Raw genomic sequence first — 14,498 nt, forward strand, 5'->3', positions numbered from 1 at the left:
GTGCAAAGAGGAATTTCTAAAGTTGTTGAAGGGATTGAACAATCCGAAGGGGCGGGTGCCCGTGTCCGTCGCTCTATTGGTAACATGAGCGTCCGCAACTTCAACCCCTTCCTTATGTTCGACCACTTTAAGCTGAACGGTCCCAATGGCTTCCCCGAACACCCCCACAGTGGTCAGGAAACGATCACCTACTGCTTGAAGGGGCTGATTGCTCACGAAGACTTGATGGGCAACAAGGGGATGCTCTACCCTGGTGACCTTCAATTTATGACTGCTGGTAAGGGTATCGTCCACCTGGAGATGCCTGTCGAACCCAAGGACGGCCTGGGGGCCCAATTGCTCCAGTTGTGGGTTGACTTGCCGGCCAAGCTCAAGGAGTGCGAGCCCCGCTACCGGGACTTGCGTGAGTGGGAGATCCCCGTGGCGCACTCTGAAGACGGTTTGACCGAAGTTAAAGTGATCTCGGGTAAGCTGTTTGGCGTCGAATCGGTCAAGGACTTGGCCTACACTCCCGTCGAGTTCTTACACTTTATTTTGAAGAAGGGGGCGTCGTTCAAGCAAGAGCTTAACCCCGACTTCTCCTACTTCTTGTACAACATCAAGGGTAACGGGCTTACTCTCAACGGCAGCAAGAAGATCAAGCAATACGAAAACGTGTTCTTCGCCAACGACGGCGGTGACTACATCACCGGGGAAGCCACTGGCGACGATGAATTTATCCTTGTTGGTGGTCAACGCTTGGACCAACCTGTGGTGCAACACGGGCCTTTCGTGCAAACGCTGAGAGACAAGATCATCAAGAAGTTCACTGACTACCAGTACGCTCGTGGTGGCTTTGAAAAGGTCAGAGACTGGCAAACGCTCATTTCCGGCGGTGTCACTGAAGACATGATCAACGGTCCTCTTGGTGGTAACCTCGAGGAACGTGAGAAGGCTAAGCAAGCCTACTTGAAGAGCCACGCCTAATTGTATTTAGTATATAGCGGAGTTATTGTTATGATATTATGATATGAAAAACTTTTGTAGATCACGCGTATCCATGGATACTACCAGTCCAGTCCATTCACATCGTAGGCTGTTGCTATGCCTATCTCATGTAGGGTTTGTCTTATCGGATCGCCGGTGCATCGGCTGTATTCCTAGTCTAAATAGTCAAAACGCTAAGTTTAATTGGCGAAGCAATCACGCCACCTTGTGTAATTGTGCCTTATTAATTTGCTCAAAAATGTTTTACGTGAGATTGTTTACACGTTGGTCCGACTCCAGGTTGCAAAATGATAGGAGCGACCCGTCGGGAGTGTCATTTCCGTTAGCCGTCAACTGCTCACCGCTCAGCCACGACTAACAGCCGCGACACATCGGCCAGAGAAAATTCCGCACATCGAGACCCGGGGAACAATTTTTTTTAGACTATTATCATCGGCGCGCGTGTTCCCATCCGTCGCCTGGCATTAGAGTCTAGACCGTGGTCCATCAATACTGCCATGCTCAATATCTCAGGGATGAAAGTAAATTATCGCTATTAAATACTCCAGTCACGCCATTGGTGGTCATTATTCGTTACTGAATCATCTGTGACGCCTTTTGTTCGCCTCGGGTCGCCCCCATTCCCGGTTTTTACCCCACTTGGCCCCAGGCGTCATTTTAGGTGTGAGCGGCAGCAACGGCTCTTCTTAGACATCGCGACTCGGAGGAGGCCCCACCCGCCACCTATGCCCCGAGATATCCTCAACATGCTCGGCTCGAAGACCACCACCACCTCCAGTAAGGTCACCAAGCCCGTCCACAAGCGCCACGACGTCGCCAAGCCGCTAAATCTCGGGGGAGTCCAGTCGCTGTTTAATAAGCGATGGACGATTGGCCGAGGAGTTCCCATAATCTGCAACCAGCCCGACCCCAAACAGTGCCTAGCCGCCGTCGCCGACGCCACCAGCAAGCAGATCAAGATCGCCCTGTTCGATTTGGACTACACGTTGGTGAAAACGTTGACGGGGGCCCGTTTCCCTTGTGACAAAGAGGACTGGCGCTGGTGGAACCTGGGGGTGGCCAAACGGCTCAATGAGATAGCCAAGGAGTATCTCGTCGTCATATTCACCAATCAAGGCGCCGTGGTGGCGAGAAAAGACGCCAAACTGTATACCAAGTTCACCCAACGCGTTAACGGGGTGGTGGCTGCCACTAAGCTCACCGAACAAGTGGTGGTGTATGCTGCCCCGAAAAACTCCGATAAGCTGACTCGTAAACCCGAGATTGGCATGTGGACCGCCCTCGAACAATTTGTCGCCGAGAACGGCTACTCCATCGATAAGCTGAGGCTGTATTTTGTTGGCGACGCTGCCGGCAGGCAAGGCGACCATTCTGATTCGGATAAAGTGTTTGCCGAGAACGTGGGGATTGCGTTCCGGACCCCGGAAGAGGAGTTTACCGCCCAGGACCCTTAACACCATTGACTCTCGATACATCGGGCCCGCCACTGGCTGGTGGGCCATGATTTAATATCATGCCCCTTTCAGAGACGATTGAGCTCTAACAAAGCACTGCAAAATGTGCTTGTAACTGTCTATACCCTAATTAACATATCGCACGTCACTAGTAAAGAGCTATCTGTCAACTCTGTTTGAATTTTATCAAGCAATTTCTTCTTTGTTCCACTGATAATTGTAGTTGACATTCTTCGATATTTCTTCATCGATAAATTCAATATAGCTATCATCTCATCACTGATTCGACTCCCGACGCTACCTTTTCAACATCAGCCGCGAGCCGCCCTCCAAAAATTGCCACCATCCGAGCGCGACACTCACTTCCACCACAATGTCAGACCCATTCTCCATCAACGGGGGCGCTGCCGTCGCCATGGTCGGCAAAGACTGCATTGCCATTGCTTCGGACTTGCGGTTGGGCAATCAATCGCTCGGGTTGGCCAACGACTTCGAGAAGATCTTCCTGTACGGCGACAAGTGCTACATGGCATTGACGGGGCTTGCCACCGACGTGTTGACGTTGAAGGATACATTCACCTTGAAAACTAACTTGTACAAGTTGCGGGAAGAGCGGAATATTGAGCCCAAGACGTTGGCAAACTTGGTGTCGTCGACCCTTTACGAAAGACGTTTTGGCCCCTACTTTGTCGGCCCCATTGTCGCCGGGTTGGACAGCAAAACCAACAAGCCTTTCATCTGTGGCTTTGACTCCATTGGGTGTATCGATTTTGCCAAGGACTTCATCGTGTCTGGTACTGCTAGCGACCAATTGTACGGTATGTGCGAGTCGCTTTACCAACCGGACTTGGAGCCCGAGGACTTGTTTGAGACGATCTCGCAGGCCCTTTTGAACGCCGTTGATCGTGACGCGTTGTCGGGGTGGGGGGCTGTCGTCTACATCGTCACCAAAGACCAGGTGATCAAGCGTAAGTTAAAAACCCGACAGGATTAGGTGGGGAGTTCCCCTAGTTACGAAATTAATGATAGCGTATCCTTTCTATATACATGATATTAGACTTTTTTTCACCGAACAGCCAGTGTCTTTCACTTCGAAGCCTGCTGCTTTTGCATTTCGAGCTCAACCACCTTCTTGAGGTAACCGTTCTTGCCGTACAACTCTTCCTCCGCCTGTTTCCGCTTCTTCTCGATTTCCTTTTGCTTCTTTCTCGACTCACGGATACGTTCCTTGGAGTCTTCCACCCGGGTGTAGTGGAGACATCTGGCGAGTTGGTCCTTTTCGTAGTTGCACTTCCCAAGGGCTTGCTTGAGGAACTCGGTACGGTGACACTCTTCAAGAGCGTCCATGAGGGCTTCACAGGTGTCAAACCGCCGCTTATCCAACTGGGGGTGCATGTTGAAGGGTAAAGGTAGTGGTGGATGAAGACTGCTAATCAAACGCCGCACCTGATCATACTCGCAGGAAATGAGGCGAAAAGTAAAAAGAAAAGCCCGAGATTCGCAGTTCGATTCTTCGAAATGTAATTAATTAATGGAGCCGATACCATACAATTCATCAAATAAGCCGAGTGAAACAACCCCCAACTCGATATGGTTCAACCCATGATTACTTTCGGTGTTGTCCGATAACTTTACCCGTCGCAATATGACGCGTTCGAGATGGCGCTGGCTACGAACGCGTCTGCCCAGAATCGACAGCAACATTTGCCCGTTGCTGCGCAACCTAGTCTATTAACAATCATCGTCTGAGTTTTGAAGCCATTATGGATATATGAATCAATGTGAACCATGGACTCGCTTCATACGCGTTATTGCTAGCCTTGGATATTATCGCCTCATACCTTATTGTTACTCGCAGCGGGCCTGAAACCCATCGCGTCGCACGCGTTTCTTTTACATCACCACCTCAGGATCAGCACTGCTATCCAGTGGTACTTCTGTCCACCAACACCTTAAACCTTCTCTAAATGTAATATCGAGATTTTATTATGGGTTTAACCCACTTTAATCGAACAATTAGACCTATTCTTAGCCCACGGTGCCGTTCAATTACACGAATGTGGGAGGTGTCGGGCACGACTTTTCCCTCAGGTGAGTGCAGCCCAACGCGCACTCGGCGGAATTTGAGGAGAACTGGATACACATCGTCAACGACACCCGTGCAAACATGGTGTCTCCCCGGGTCTTCTCTCCGAGCGAGATGGACCGAGATACACCCGACACGTCCGACCACCTGCCGGACGAACACGACGGCGTCGTTAAGTCGACGACAGTCAACTATCTCGCCCCAACATCATCCCACGATATTCCCGAGTACCTACAATTGGATGTGGTCGGCGATTTCGTTAATGGCGATATCACCGACGGAGGTAATCGGTTGCCGTCAGTGCCTGCGGCCGAGGCCGAGTTCAATGGACAAGCGGACTTCAACGTGGACGCGTTGATAACTACGCTAGATGATGGCGCTTATCATCAAGCTGATGCCAATGTGCATTACGAATTACCTTCGCTGATGATGCCGGCGCCGGCTAAGCCGATGGCTGACCAAAGAGCACCCTGCGAACCCACTACCCAACCGATCATTGTCGACCAATCATTTGTTGAACCTCTCGCAAAGGATCCGTTTGTCATTAGCAACGAAGCAAATGTTGGAGTTCTGGAGACTTCGTTTGAGTTAGCCACCGAAACGCTCCCCAATGGCAGTGCACAGCGTGATTCAACTGACCAGCCTAAAAGAAAGCGAGGCCGTCCCAGAGTTCACCAGGAAGTCAACACGACAGTTGAGAGCAACGTCAATGAGGATACCATCAAGAAGGAGTTGTCCTCAATACCACTTCCCCCACCACCACCAAGATCCCCCGCAGGACCGACAACAACGCCAGGACCTAAACCGGGACCCAAGCCGGGACCAAAGCCGGGGCGGAAACCGGGACCATTAGCAAAGACGGGAACGACAGCAAAGACAGGAACGACAATGAAGACGGGGGCAGTGACAAAGCCTGGGATCAGAAAAAAGCCTGGCCCCAAACCGAAGTCAACACCTAAGGTGTCACCTACAGCCAGAGTCTCATCACCACCGAGATCAAGGTCGTCGACGCCAGAGCCCAGTGCCACCGCGTATGCGCCTTCAACGCCATTGTCACTGTTGCAAAAAGAACTCCATGGTACGCTCCAACCGCTTGTGCTGTCGACGCCAGACGCTAGCCTTTCAGAGGCTGATATCGCAAACGAGTTGGAAGACCGCTATTTGGACGTCAAGGATTTGGTTAACAACGATCTTACCCATAATGCCATCGTGGCCACATTTGAGGACTTGCCGGTGCCATCGGTAATCAAACACATTCAACAAAAATTTGGCAATGTCAAGTTCAGCCATGGTGAGAAGGAAGTGTTGAAGCAATTCATCAAACGTGACGGGCTTGACGCTGACATGAATTCTGAAGTCATCGCGTACCTCCCCTTCCGGACAGAGCAGGCCATCCAGGACAAGTACCGTGAGCTCCAATTCAACGCAGGGCGGCCCAAGCTGTTCAAAAATCGCACCGAAGCGCTTGTGTACGAGGCAAAGTGGATGGTGTTGAGCTCGCCCGACAGTGGTGGTCACGGGTCGCGCGCGTCGCGTCGAGCTAAACGCGTAGCCGAGTTAGATGCTATGCAGCGGGAGGCGGCGGCGATAAAAAAACCGTCTAAGCCCCAATTGCTGCCGGAGGAGGAAGCGGAGGCCGAGCGCCAGCGCCAGGAGCGTAAGGCAGCTCGCGAAGCGCGCGAGGCCAAGCTCGCCGCTGAGAAGGAAGCAGCGCGACTCAAGCGTGAGCAGGCGAGGCTCCAGACACCCAAAAAACCCGCTGCTCCGAAACGGCACATGGAACTCAAGTATCTTTTGGCAGGCAATGATCATTTCGCCAGTATTATTGGTGACGGGAAAGCGGTTACTGAGGGCCAAAAACGGAAGCGGGCTGCCACTAAGATGTGGGTGCCTGAGTTCCCCAACAAGGTGGCCAAGGGACCGCAAATGCGTCGTCAACGACGCCAGGAAGCTGCTGCCGCCGAACACGACTTTGATGGCAGTGTCAACGATGGCGATGAGCTTACCAGCTCGTCGAAAGCAAAGACTAAACCCAAGAACAATAAGTCAAAGCTGCGGCCACTTACGCCTCCATTGATGCTGGAAAAACCCATCCGGCCGAGAAAGTCAACCCCAACACCATCGCCTTCACCGGAACCAGAATCTAGTCCGTTTGACCCTATCGATATCGAACACGATACCGCTCTCCCCATCCACGGGCGCCAAGTGTTTGTGCCCGAAGTTTACGAAAACAAACCGCTTCCTAAGCTCATGTATGACACATCGCTTAGTGGCATCAATGACTTGTGTCTGCCTGGGGAATCTGTCCCTCTTGTCGATGATCTGGCAGTGGCAATTTGTATGAGTCATCCGAGAAATTACCGCAACCCTCCACCCGGCTTTCCACCGTTTTTCGGTGATGATGACACTCCTGGGGTATCACCCGCTGTTGAAATTCGGTTTCTTTTTTACCCTCAACATCGTGAGCTGTTCAAGCTTTGCGTACCGAAACTGAACGAGTTGGACCCGGTCTATGAGATTGTCCGGTTATGGCAAATTCACTACGCCATTTACTTTGCGCACCTGGATTACATTCGTTACGAGATTGTCCATTTATGTCGCGAGCTTGACGAGGCGTTTGCTCAACTGGATTTCGCCCAATTCTTATATGTTATTGACAAGTGGAATGAGCTTATGTTGCTCTTAAGTCCCAACCGAGCGGCCGTCCGCGAGATTGAAGCTAGTGGTCAAACAGACGTAAATTTCAAAGTGCGCCAACAATTTTTGGCTCCTTGTGAACGTAAAAAGGTGACGCAAAACGACTTGAGGTTGCACATGTGGATTAGCGAAATTATGGGCGAGCCATTATCTCCCGCTTTTGAACCTACCATAGATTCGATCGTGGAGGCGACTCAAAAGACGACAATTACTGACGGCACCACTGATAACACATCTAATGGTACCAGTAATGGTGACAGCAATGGCACCAGCAACGGCAAACTCCATTCTGAAGCTAATGAAGTAACGATTCCAAATGGGAGAGGCGACAGTACTATCGGAGGCAAAGCAGGCCTTGGCTCCGTTGACGTGGTTAAGTCGCCCCAATATGTGATTCCTAAGGAACTCTACGCATGTATGTACGAACGTCTTCAGGAAAAGACGTCGTGGCTGCGGTTTGCCTCGCAGATGATTCTTCTTCGCGTATACGCCCGGGTGGTATCTCCCAATTCCCGCAAGCTTCGAGCCTACAAGCTGTTCACAGCTGAAGTGTACGGGGAATTGCTTCCTTCATTCACGTCTGAAGTTTTACAGAAAGTCGGATTGAAGCCGAATCAAAAATTCTACGATTTGGGGCTGGGGGTCGGCAACACCGCCTTTCAAGCGTCACTAGAATTTGGTGCCATTATAGCCGGCGGCTGTGAGCTTATGCCCCATGCATCCAAACTCACCATATTGCAAGAAAACATGTTAAGGCGGCATCTCAAGTTATTTGGGCTTAAGCAACCTAAGTTTAAGTGGGCGCTTTCGCAGCTGTTTGTCGATAATGCTCCAGTCGAGGAATTCTGTCGCGATTGTGAGGTTGTGATTGTCAACAACTACTTGTTCGACGTCAATCTCAATGCTGAGGTGGGGCGCTTGTTGCGTGATTTGCGGCCTGGCACTAAAATCATCAGTTTGCGCAACTTCATCTTGCCTCGTTACCGAGCCACGGGTGACCTGGTGTTTGATAAGCTTAAGGTGGAAGAGCACGAGATGAGTTACGAAATGCTGGTGTCGTGGACGGCAAGCAAAGTACCCTACTTCGTACTGACAGTGCAGGACCATATCCTTCCCGAATACTTGTCAGCATAGATAATCGATATAACTCAAAAATGTATGGTTGGTTTTTTTTCAATCTTATAACAAAATTCGACCAAGTTAAGCTTGTTCTGATAATACATGGGGTATAGGTTGGGAATATATTACAATGCTAAAGGTGTCTAGATTTGTCTAGACGTCATCTTCGTCGTCTTCCTCCTCCTCATCGTCCTCGTTCCACGAGTTTTCCACGGTATCTCTCACTCGCTTCACGTATTGTGACCGGTGGTCCTTATACAAGTTAGCGGCCTCAACGTTGGCGGGAGAGTTAATGTTGGGGTCATTAAGTAACGACTGGATCGAGGTCAAAATCAGGGACACGTCGTAGGTGGGAGACCAGCGGTTCTGCAAAATGTCGAGACAGAGGTCACCACTGGCGTAGACGTTGGGGTGGAACATTGGACTGAGGAATTTGACGCTGGGAGGTTTGTTGGGGTATTGTTCGTCAAACTGGAGCACGAGACGGAAGGTGCCGTCTTCGTAAGGAGTGTCGTTGGGCCCGATGATCACCGCGTTCCACTTCATGACGTTATCGGGCAATGGCAGCGCCGACACCCCCAGGGGAGGGTCTTGCTGTATACGCTAAAAATAGTTAGCAGATGTTATTCCAAAGGTAAAAACGCCCAAGGCAAGCCAGGCTTACATACCTTAAAGTCCCGCATAAGTCGTCTTTTGGCCGGGGTCGACATCTTGTGGGTGGGTCTGTGGCAAAAGACGTTGGTGCGACTTCTCGATCACCAAGGTCCGCGAAACGCGGTAGCGATAAAATGATGACTGACGAAATTGCGGGGAGGAGTAGAGCGAAATACACAAGATAGTGGTAGTTCGATGAAATAATGAAGATATCTATAGAGCCGTGAATTTTGGGGCGATACTATCCTTGTTTCCTTCCCAGTAAATGAACTGTTGTGGTCTAATTTGAGCTCGGAGTCCAACTGCCTTTGCCACCGATAATTTGCCACCATAACGAACATCAGTGAGTGCGAGGCAGCGAACACCGGTCGCAATCGCCATTAAACACTTTTCGAAGTTATTAAAAAATCTTGGTTAACAAACGCTCTCTGAGGCAAATAGAAGAGCTCAGTTAGTTTTACTGTTGGACGATGGTTCTTATCTATCAAGTCGAAGATTTGATCACTGTAGATTTACGATTCCCTCGCGTGCTTCGTTGAGAGGTACAAGTACCTTACTGGTTGGTGATCACAATGTAGCGTTGCCGTAGATTACCAAGACGTCTCAGTTGAAGCAGCAACCAATTATTCCGAAAGTTTTGAAGTGTATGCTTTTATGATATCATCTCGTGGGTGAAAGGGACACGACGATTTTGATTACGTCACCAGTGAAAGGAGGAGAGAGACTGTGAGGTATTTTGAGAGATTTTCCCCATAATTCCGCCGAAATACCGCTAACTAGATTTCAACACTAAATCAATGTCCATTCAATGAAACTGGTACCATCGGATTCTCCTGTCTTTTTTGAACAATTTTTGTTAGCACGCTATGGGGCCATTTCCAGCCAATCTTACAGAAATGGCTCTACATTTTAGAGTCGGGACTGCACACAGCTAATGAACCTCTCAAATATGTGAGCCCCCCAAACTCAAGAGCAATCGAGCCAGAAAAAAAGTTAAGAAAACAATTACCTACCAACAATGTGAGTTGCCGCCGTCCAGGCAATATGTAGCCAATTAAATGGGCACCTTCATTAACCGGACGTCAGACACGACGCATCCACGGTGTTTTCCGGTTGATGTGTTTATCTATGAATGTGCCGATAAAAACGCCTGGAAACCGAGCATAACAAAGTCACTTTTTCATCATTCGTTACAAAAACGACGGAAACTACCCTCTAAACATTTAGGGGTTATTGTCTGCTTGACTTAGGGTAAATTTTGGACGGATACGATCGTCGGGTACAATAGCTCGTGGCGCTTACATCATTTTCAGTGTTTAGATACCCGCATCTGTTGTTTTCTCTGCACGTTTCGCACTGAAAAACAACATACACACAACGTCTATGACGGGGAACATGCTGTTGCTTGCGTTTACAGTCTCTTGGCCAAATTTCATAGTCACCAATATCTAGAGCCACCTCCTTCGTTGTCACTGTCGAGGTGCCTCGGTCGTGTCGCGTGCACATGCCCAGTGCCGTACAAGCCTTGGGAGTGTATATATCCAGCTGCAGCGGAGGGTGTGCACACGGCGAAGTCTATTCTGCAAAAAAATTCTCCGTCAATGTCGGGCGCCCACCACCGAGTAGGGCGGTGGCGACGGGGATTAGTGTCCAAATTGCTTGCATCATGCTAAATATTGCTGTCAAAAGTCTAAACATTGGGGCAACCAAGGGGGTGGCACAGTCAGATGGGTGTAGCGGCGAGCTCGGCTGTTAATTATAGCTACACGGCTGGTGTTCCGTTGACGTAGATCACTCCTATTCACCATGTTCTCTGAGCTCTTTAGATTTTGAAAGGGCTACACTCGGCAATAAGCGATAGTCACCACCCTGGCTACCAGTAAAATCAAAACATTTCTATCAATTTATACTACAATTTCTAAAAGGTATCATATCTCGGATTAACGCTCCGGAATGTTATATAGTTACAATAAAATCGAACGAACAAAAAAACCCCAATAATAAAAAATCATGTCATCATCATTTAGTAGAAGACAAAGTTCGCCTTACCAGAGACAACAGTGACGGTGCACCCATCCGAACCCGAGCCCGAGTACTGGCCGTTTTCGTACTTGCAGTCACCGACGACGTTGGCGCCTTCTTCGGCGACAATCTTGATGTTGTAGTTGGGCTTGTCACGGTTGTTGGGGTTGGGGATCAACGAGAGGTAGGTCTTGCCACCGGTGGTACCGGCACCGAGGACCACGGGGGCCCAGTTACCGACACCGGAGCCGTCAGTACCCCAGATGCAACCATCTTGAACCGAGACACCAGCGTTGTTGACGTAGTATTGCGACGAGGTCTTGCCACCTCTCCACTTGAAGTAAGTGTCGGAGTCGACCACCGAGCAAGGGGCGTTGCCGTTAGCTTGCAAGAGGGTAGGGATGTTCATGTTTTCCGAACCGGGGTAGTCGGTTCTGCAAATGGCGACATCCTTGTCGATCTTGGAAACAAAGCCGGCGGTTTGGGCACCCCATTCACACAAGTACTTGGCGTCGGTGTTGGTACGGTACAACTTGCCGTTCTTGCATTGCAAACCACCGACGGAGGCACCGGAGGCGGGTTGGTTGGAAGGCCATTGGGTCTTCGACATACCAGCGGCACACGAGTACGAGCAGATGAACCCGTCCTTGCAAGTGGACGAGGTTTGCACACCGTCAGGCAGCGAGATCGACGACCACCCACCTTGGATGGAGTCGATCCAGGTGATGGGAATCACACCTTGACCGGTGGGCACTTTGTCACAGTCGTACTTGCCGTCTTCAAACTCTTCGGTGGGAGCTTGGTAGGCCTTCAAGTCACCGCCGATCGACTTGGCGATGTCGGTGTCGGATCTGCGGTGCGAGTGGCCGTCGACGGAGTCACCACGCTTGTGTTGGTGGTGGGAGTGTTGGAAAGGAAGGGCGGCGACGGAGGCGGCCATGGTGAAAAGAATGGACAACTTCATTTTTTTGGTAGTATGGGCACGAGTAACACGGGGAAACGAAAGACTGGAGTTAAGGAAGGACTGTAGTTAGGTGTTTGAAGGCGTGCTTGAAGTCAAATCAATGCGCGAATGATTTGTTTATATATGATTAGACGAGCACCGCTTCGGGATCGATGTGGTGCAACGCCCTGCGGTGTGCACACAGGCATTATTAATGCTGAGTATTTTTTTTTCTGGCCTTTGGTGGAGCGGCATCCTGTACAGGGCGCGTAACCCACAGGTCCTCGACCCTGTCTAGTTTCTTTTCTGTCCCCCACCAAAGCCCCGCTGCCCTCACGTCGCCACTTAGTATTCCATCGCACTCTAGACGCTACAAAAACTCGCCGCGGCGATCAAACACCGGCGCTGACCCGCCAATGGTGCCGCCACGATGCCGCGACATCATCTAGACCCACTCGACCACACCTGCGACATCCACATCGAATCACACGCCATTGACCCTGTACGTCGATTGCCACCGTCCCACCAATTTCATGTCGGCCGATGAGCTTGTCTCTAAGTGGACACTCTGCTTCTTAGTTTACCTCTGTCAGTGGCCCCCAGCCATGTTGGTGCAGGTTCGCTCTCGCTCGACTCGGTAATATCAAAACATTGGGAGCAGGGGTTTCGAGCAACCGGAGATGGTGGAGCAAACGAATTGACCCGGGGCTCGCCTATTCGAGGGGCCCTGGCCCTCACCTCTGGCTTAGGAATTACCTTTCATTGTCACATATCGTAGCATTTGACGGGTTGTCGGTTGGCGGCCCCCCTCGTTGGTGGCGGTCTACCGTCACACTGGTGCCGCGGGGTCTAGGCCCCCCCACTAACGTATGATCTGCGTCTGCCTGCTGCCACCGCGTGAAAAAGCCTTTCCCGTCTGGGGTTGTCCGATTGATTGACGAATGGGACTAAGGGGCCAAGCTAGGAGCTTAGCCCCGATGCCCCACTTATTCATGGTGCCGCAGTGGCCAATGGCTACAAAAAGAGATGGTGCGATGGTGTTTGTTTTTCGTTGGTCGCGACTACACTTCAAACCATGGGTCGACGTAGGTTTTCCGAGGGACGTCCCCGGCGACGTGGTGACGGCTAAAGGCGCTGACGACCCGGTGACGCGGTTAATGGCTCTCCGTGAGACACTCTACGACTGGCTGCCGATGTCGACTGCGTCGATAATTATTTTCCGGTGATCCTGTGGATAACGTCGGCATCGTTCACGTGATTAGCCGCGGCACGACCTAGGTGAAACCTGGTATCGCCACGCCCACCACTGTGACCCCCGAATTCCATGGCCAAACAGGGGAATCCCGATACAAGCGCATTATCCTGTGCTTGTACACGATCTCCCTTGAGCAAGGGTTGACGTTTGCCGGCTAAAGGCAACGGTGAAACTGTAAACGAAAAACTGCGGGGGGGACGGGGTGCCTAATTTTTTTGACACCAGTGGTCGTAGGGGGTAACCAGGGGGTGATCCTGAGCCAAGCCCAGCCCCAAGCGGCTCCCCTTGTCGTCTATACGGCATATACAATCCAACGGCTATCTGCATGACCTCTATATTATCTGCATGAATCATGCATATAGCACGTCTTGGCAACGGCTAATATACCGACACTGCCTAAACAGATGTATAGCGACAAAACTTGCTCTCACACGAGTAGGCGCTAGCAACCTTGCCCCAACATTCGGAGTGGGGCACCGCTACTCCACCCACTGGCTACGTTGTGTGTCTCATGACTTACCCCGCACATCTCGCTCCCCCGAGTGGTATTCGCCCCGCCAGCGGTACCTAGCCGTAGTCCTGTCATGCGGTCTAGACCGTCGTCGATGGGCCCGATTAGTTTTTTATTGGCTGCAGCAGACGTCAACGACCCCACCGCCATCACTGCCCCTCTGTGGTCACTACTACATCGACCTGTCAGCCCCCTCGTCGCCACCACTAAGCGATGACGAAAAAGAAAAGCTCGGTTGCATTTCCTTCTGGTCTTGGCTTTTGAGACACCATGGTCATTAGGCGGTGATGAGCTGTCGTCACCGTATACTGTGCCGCTAAATCATCTTGCCACCTGCAGTGACGGTTTTGCGGAACATTGTCGACCATAGACTCCATCGCCATTGGCTGCGTGGATACGATAACACAAAAGTATGCTTCGAGGTGGGGAGAAATTTTTCGGGGTTACATTTCTTAGCCAATGTCGCCATTGACATTGATTGGCTTGGTGAGGCTGTTGCCCACTAAGCACCGTAAAAGCTTATTTCGCCATTTCTTTTCATCCGGCTTGCGTCCACGGATAACGGTTAGTGCTACACGTCACCATGTAGGCTGGCGAATACATTACGGTCACGTATCGCATTTCATTACTGTGCCATCATTTGGGGGCATCGCTTTAGAGGTCCAACCGTGACCGCGCCATCGCCGCCTTTAGCTCTTCGCATCATCAGCGCTGAGTGAAAAATTTTATCCGTGGTGGGTCGAGACCAATTTTACGAGTCATAGAAAGTA

The 14,498-nt window shown here is 50.9% G+C and overlaps 7 protein-coding genes across 7 annotated transcripts; 4 read left to right on the top strand and 3 right to left on the bottom strand. All coding sequences in view use genetic code 12, as the record gives it.

The window, feature by feature from the left end:
* Positions 1 to 114: 114 nt before the first annotated feature.
* Positions 115 to 966, top strand: DIURU_005275 (pirin family protein; the record flags this gene model as incomplete). Its single annotated transcript, XM_034158239.1, has 1 exon — positions 115 to 966. One exon carries the CDS (start codon positions 115 to 117, stop codon positions 964 to 966), a length of 852 nt encoding a protein of 283 aa, XP_034009899.1.
* A 746-nt stretch (positions 967 to 1,712) lies between these two features.
* DIURU_005276 (polynucleotide 3'-phosphatase) lies at positions 1,713 to 2,441 on the top strand (the record flags this gene model as incomplete). The annotated part of the gene is made up of 1 exon (XM_034158240.1): positions 1,713 to 2,441. The coding sequence occupies one exon, from the start codon at positions 1,713 to 1,715 to the stop codon at positions 2,439 to 2,441; it is 729 nt and encodes a 242-aa protein (XP_034009900.1).
* Positions 2,442 to 2,814: 373 nt separating this feature from the next.
* PUP3 (proteasome core particle subunit beta 3) lies at positions 2,815 to 3,435 on the top strand (the record flags this gene model as incomplete). The annotated part of the gene is made up of 1 exon (XM_034158241.1): positions 2,815 to 3,435. The coding sequence occupies one exon, from the start codon at positions 2,815 to 2,817 to the stop codon at positions 3,433 to 3,435; it is 621 nt and encodes a 206-aa protein (XP_034009901.1).
* Positions 3,436 to 3,527: 92 nt separating this feature from the next.
* DIURU_005278 (uncharacterized protein) lies at positions 3,528 to 3,836 on the bottom strand (the record flags this gene model as incomplete). Its single annotated transcript, XM_034158242.1, has 1 exon — positions 3,528 to 3,836. The coding sequence occupies one exon, from the start codon at positions 3,834 to 3,836 to the stop codon at positions 3,528 to 3,530; it is 309 nt and encodes a 102-aa protein (XP_034009902.1).
* Positions 3,837 to 4,608: 772 nt separating this feature from the next.
* Positions 4,609 to 8,358, top strand: DIURU_005279 (uncharacterized protein; the record flags this gene model as incomplete). Its single annotated transcript, XM_034158243.1, has 1 exon — positions 4,609 to 8,358. The coding sequence occupies one exon, from the start codon at positions 4,609 to 4,611 to the stop codon at positions 8,356 to 8,358; it is 3,750 nt and encodes a 1,249-aa protein (XP_034009903.1).
* Positions 8,359 to 8,496: 138 nt separating this feature from the next.
* RAD6 (E2 ubiquitin-conjugating protein) lies at positions 8,497 to 8,889 on the bottom strand (the record flags this gene model as incomplete). Its single annotated transcript, XM_034158245.1, has 1 exon — positions 8,497 to 8,889. The coding sequence occupies one exon, from the start codon at positions 8,887 to 8,889 to the stop codon at positions 8,497 to 8,499; it is 393 nt and encodes a 130-aa protein (XP_034009904.1).
* Positions 8,890 to 11,020: 2,131 nt separating this feature from the next.
* DIURU_005281 (SUN domain-containing protein) lies at positions 11,021 to 11,959 on the bottom strand (the record flags this gene model as incomplete). The annotated part of the gene is made up of 1 exon (XM_034158246.1): positions 11,021 to 11,959. The coding sequence occupies one exon, from the start codon at positions 11,957 to 11,959 to the stop codon at positions 11,021 to 11,023; it is 939 nt and encodes a 312-aa protein (XP_034009905.1).
* Between the last annotated feature and the right edge of the window lie 2,539 nt (positions 11,960 to 14,498).

The sequence above is a fragment of the Diutina rugosa genome (genome assembly GCF_008704595.1).
Source record: "Diutina rugosa strain CBS 613 chromosome Unknown scaffold11_size279379, whole genome shotgun sequence".
Lineage (NCBI taxonomy): Eukaryota > Fungi > Ascomycota > Pichiomycetes > Serinales > Debaryomycetaceae > Diutina > Diutina rugosa.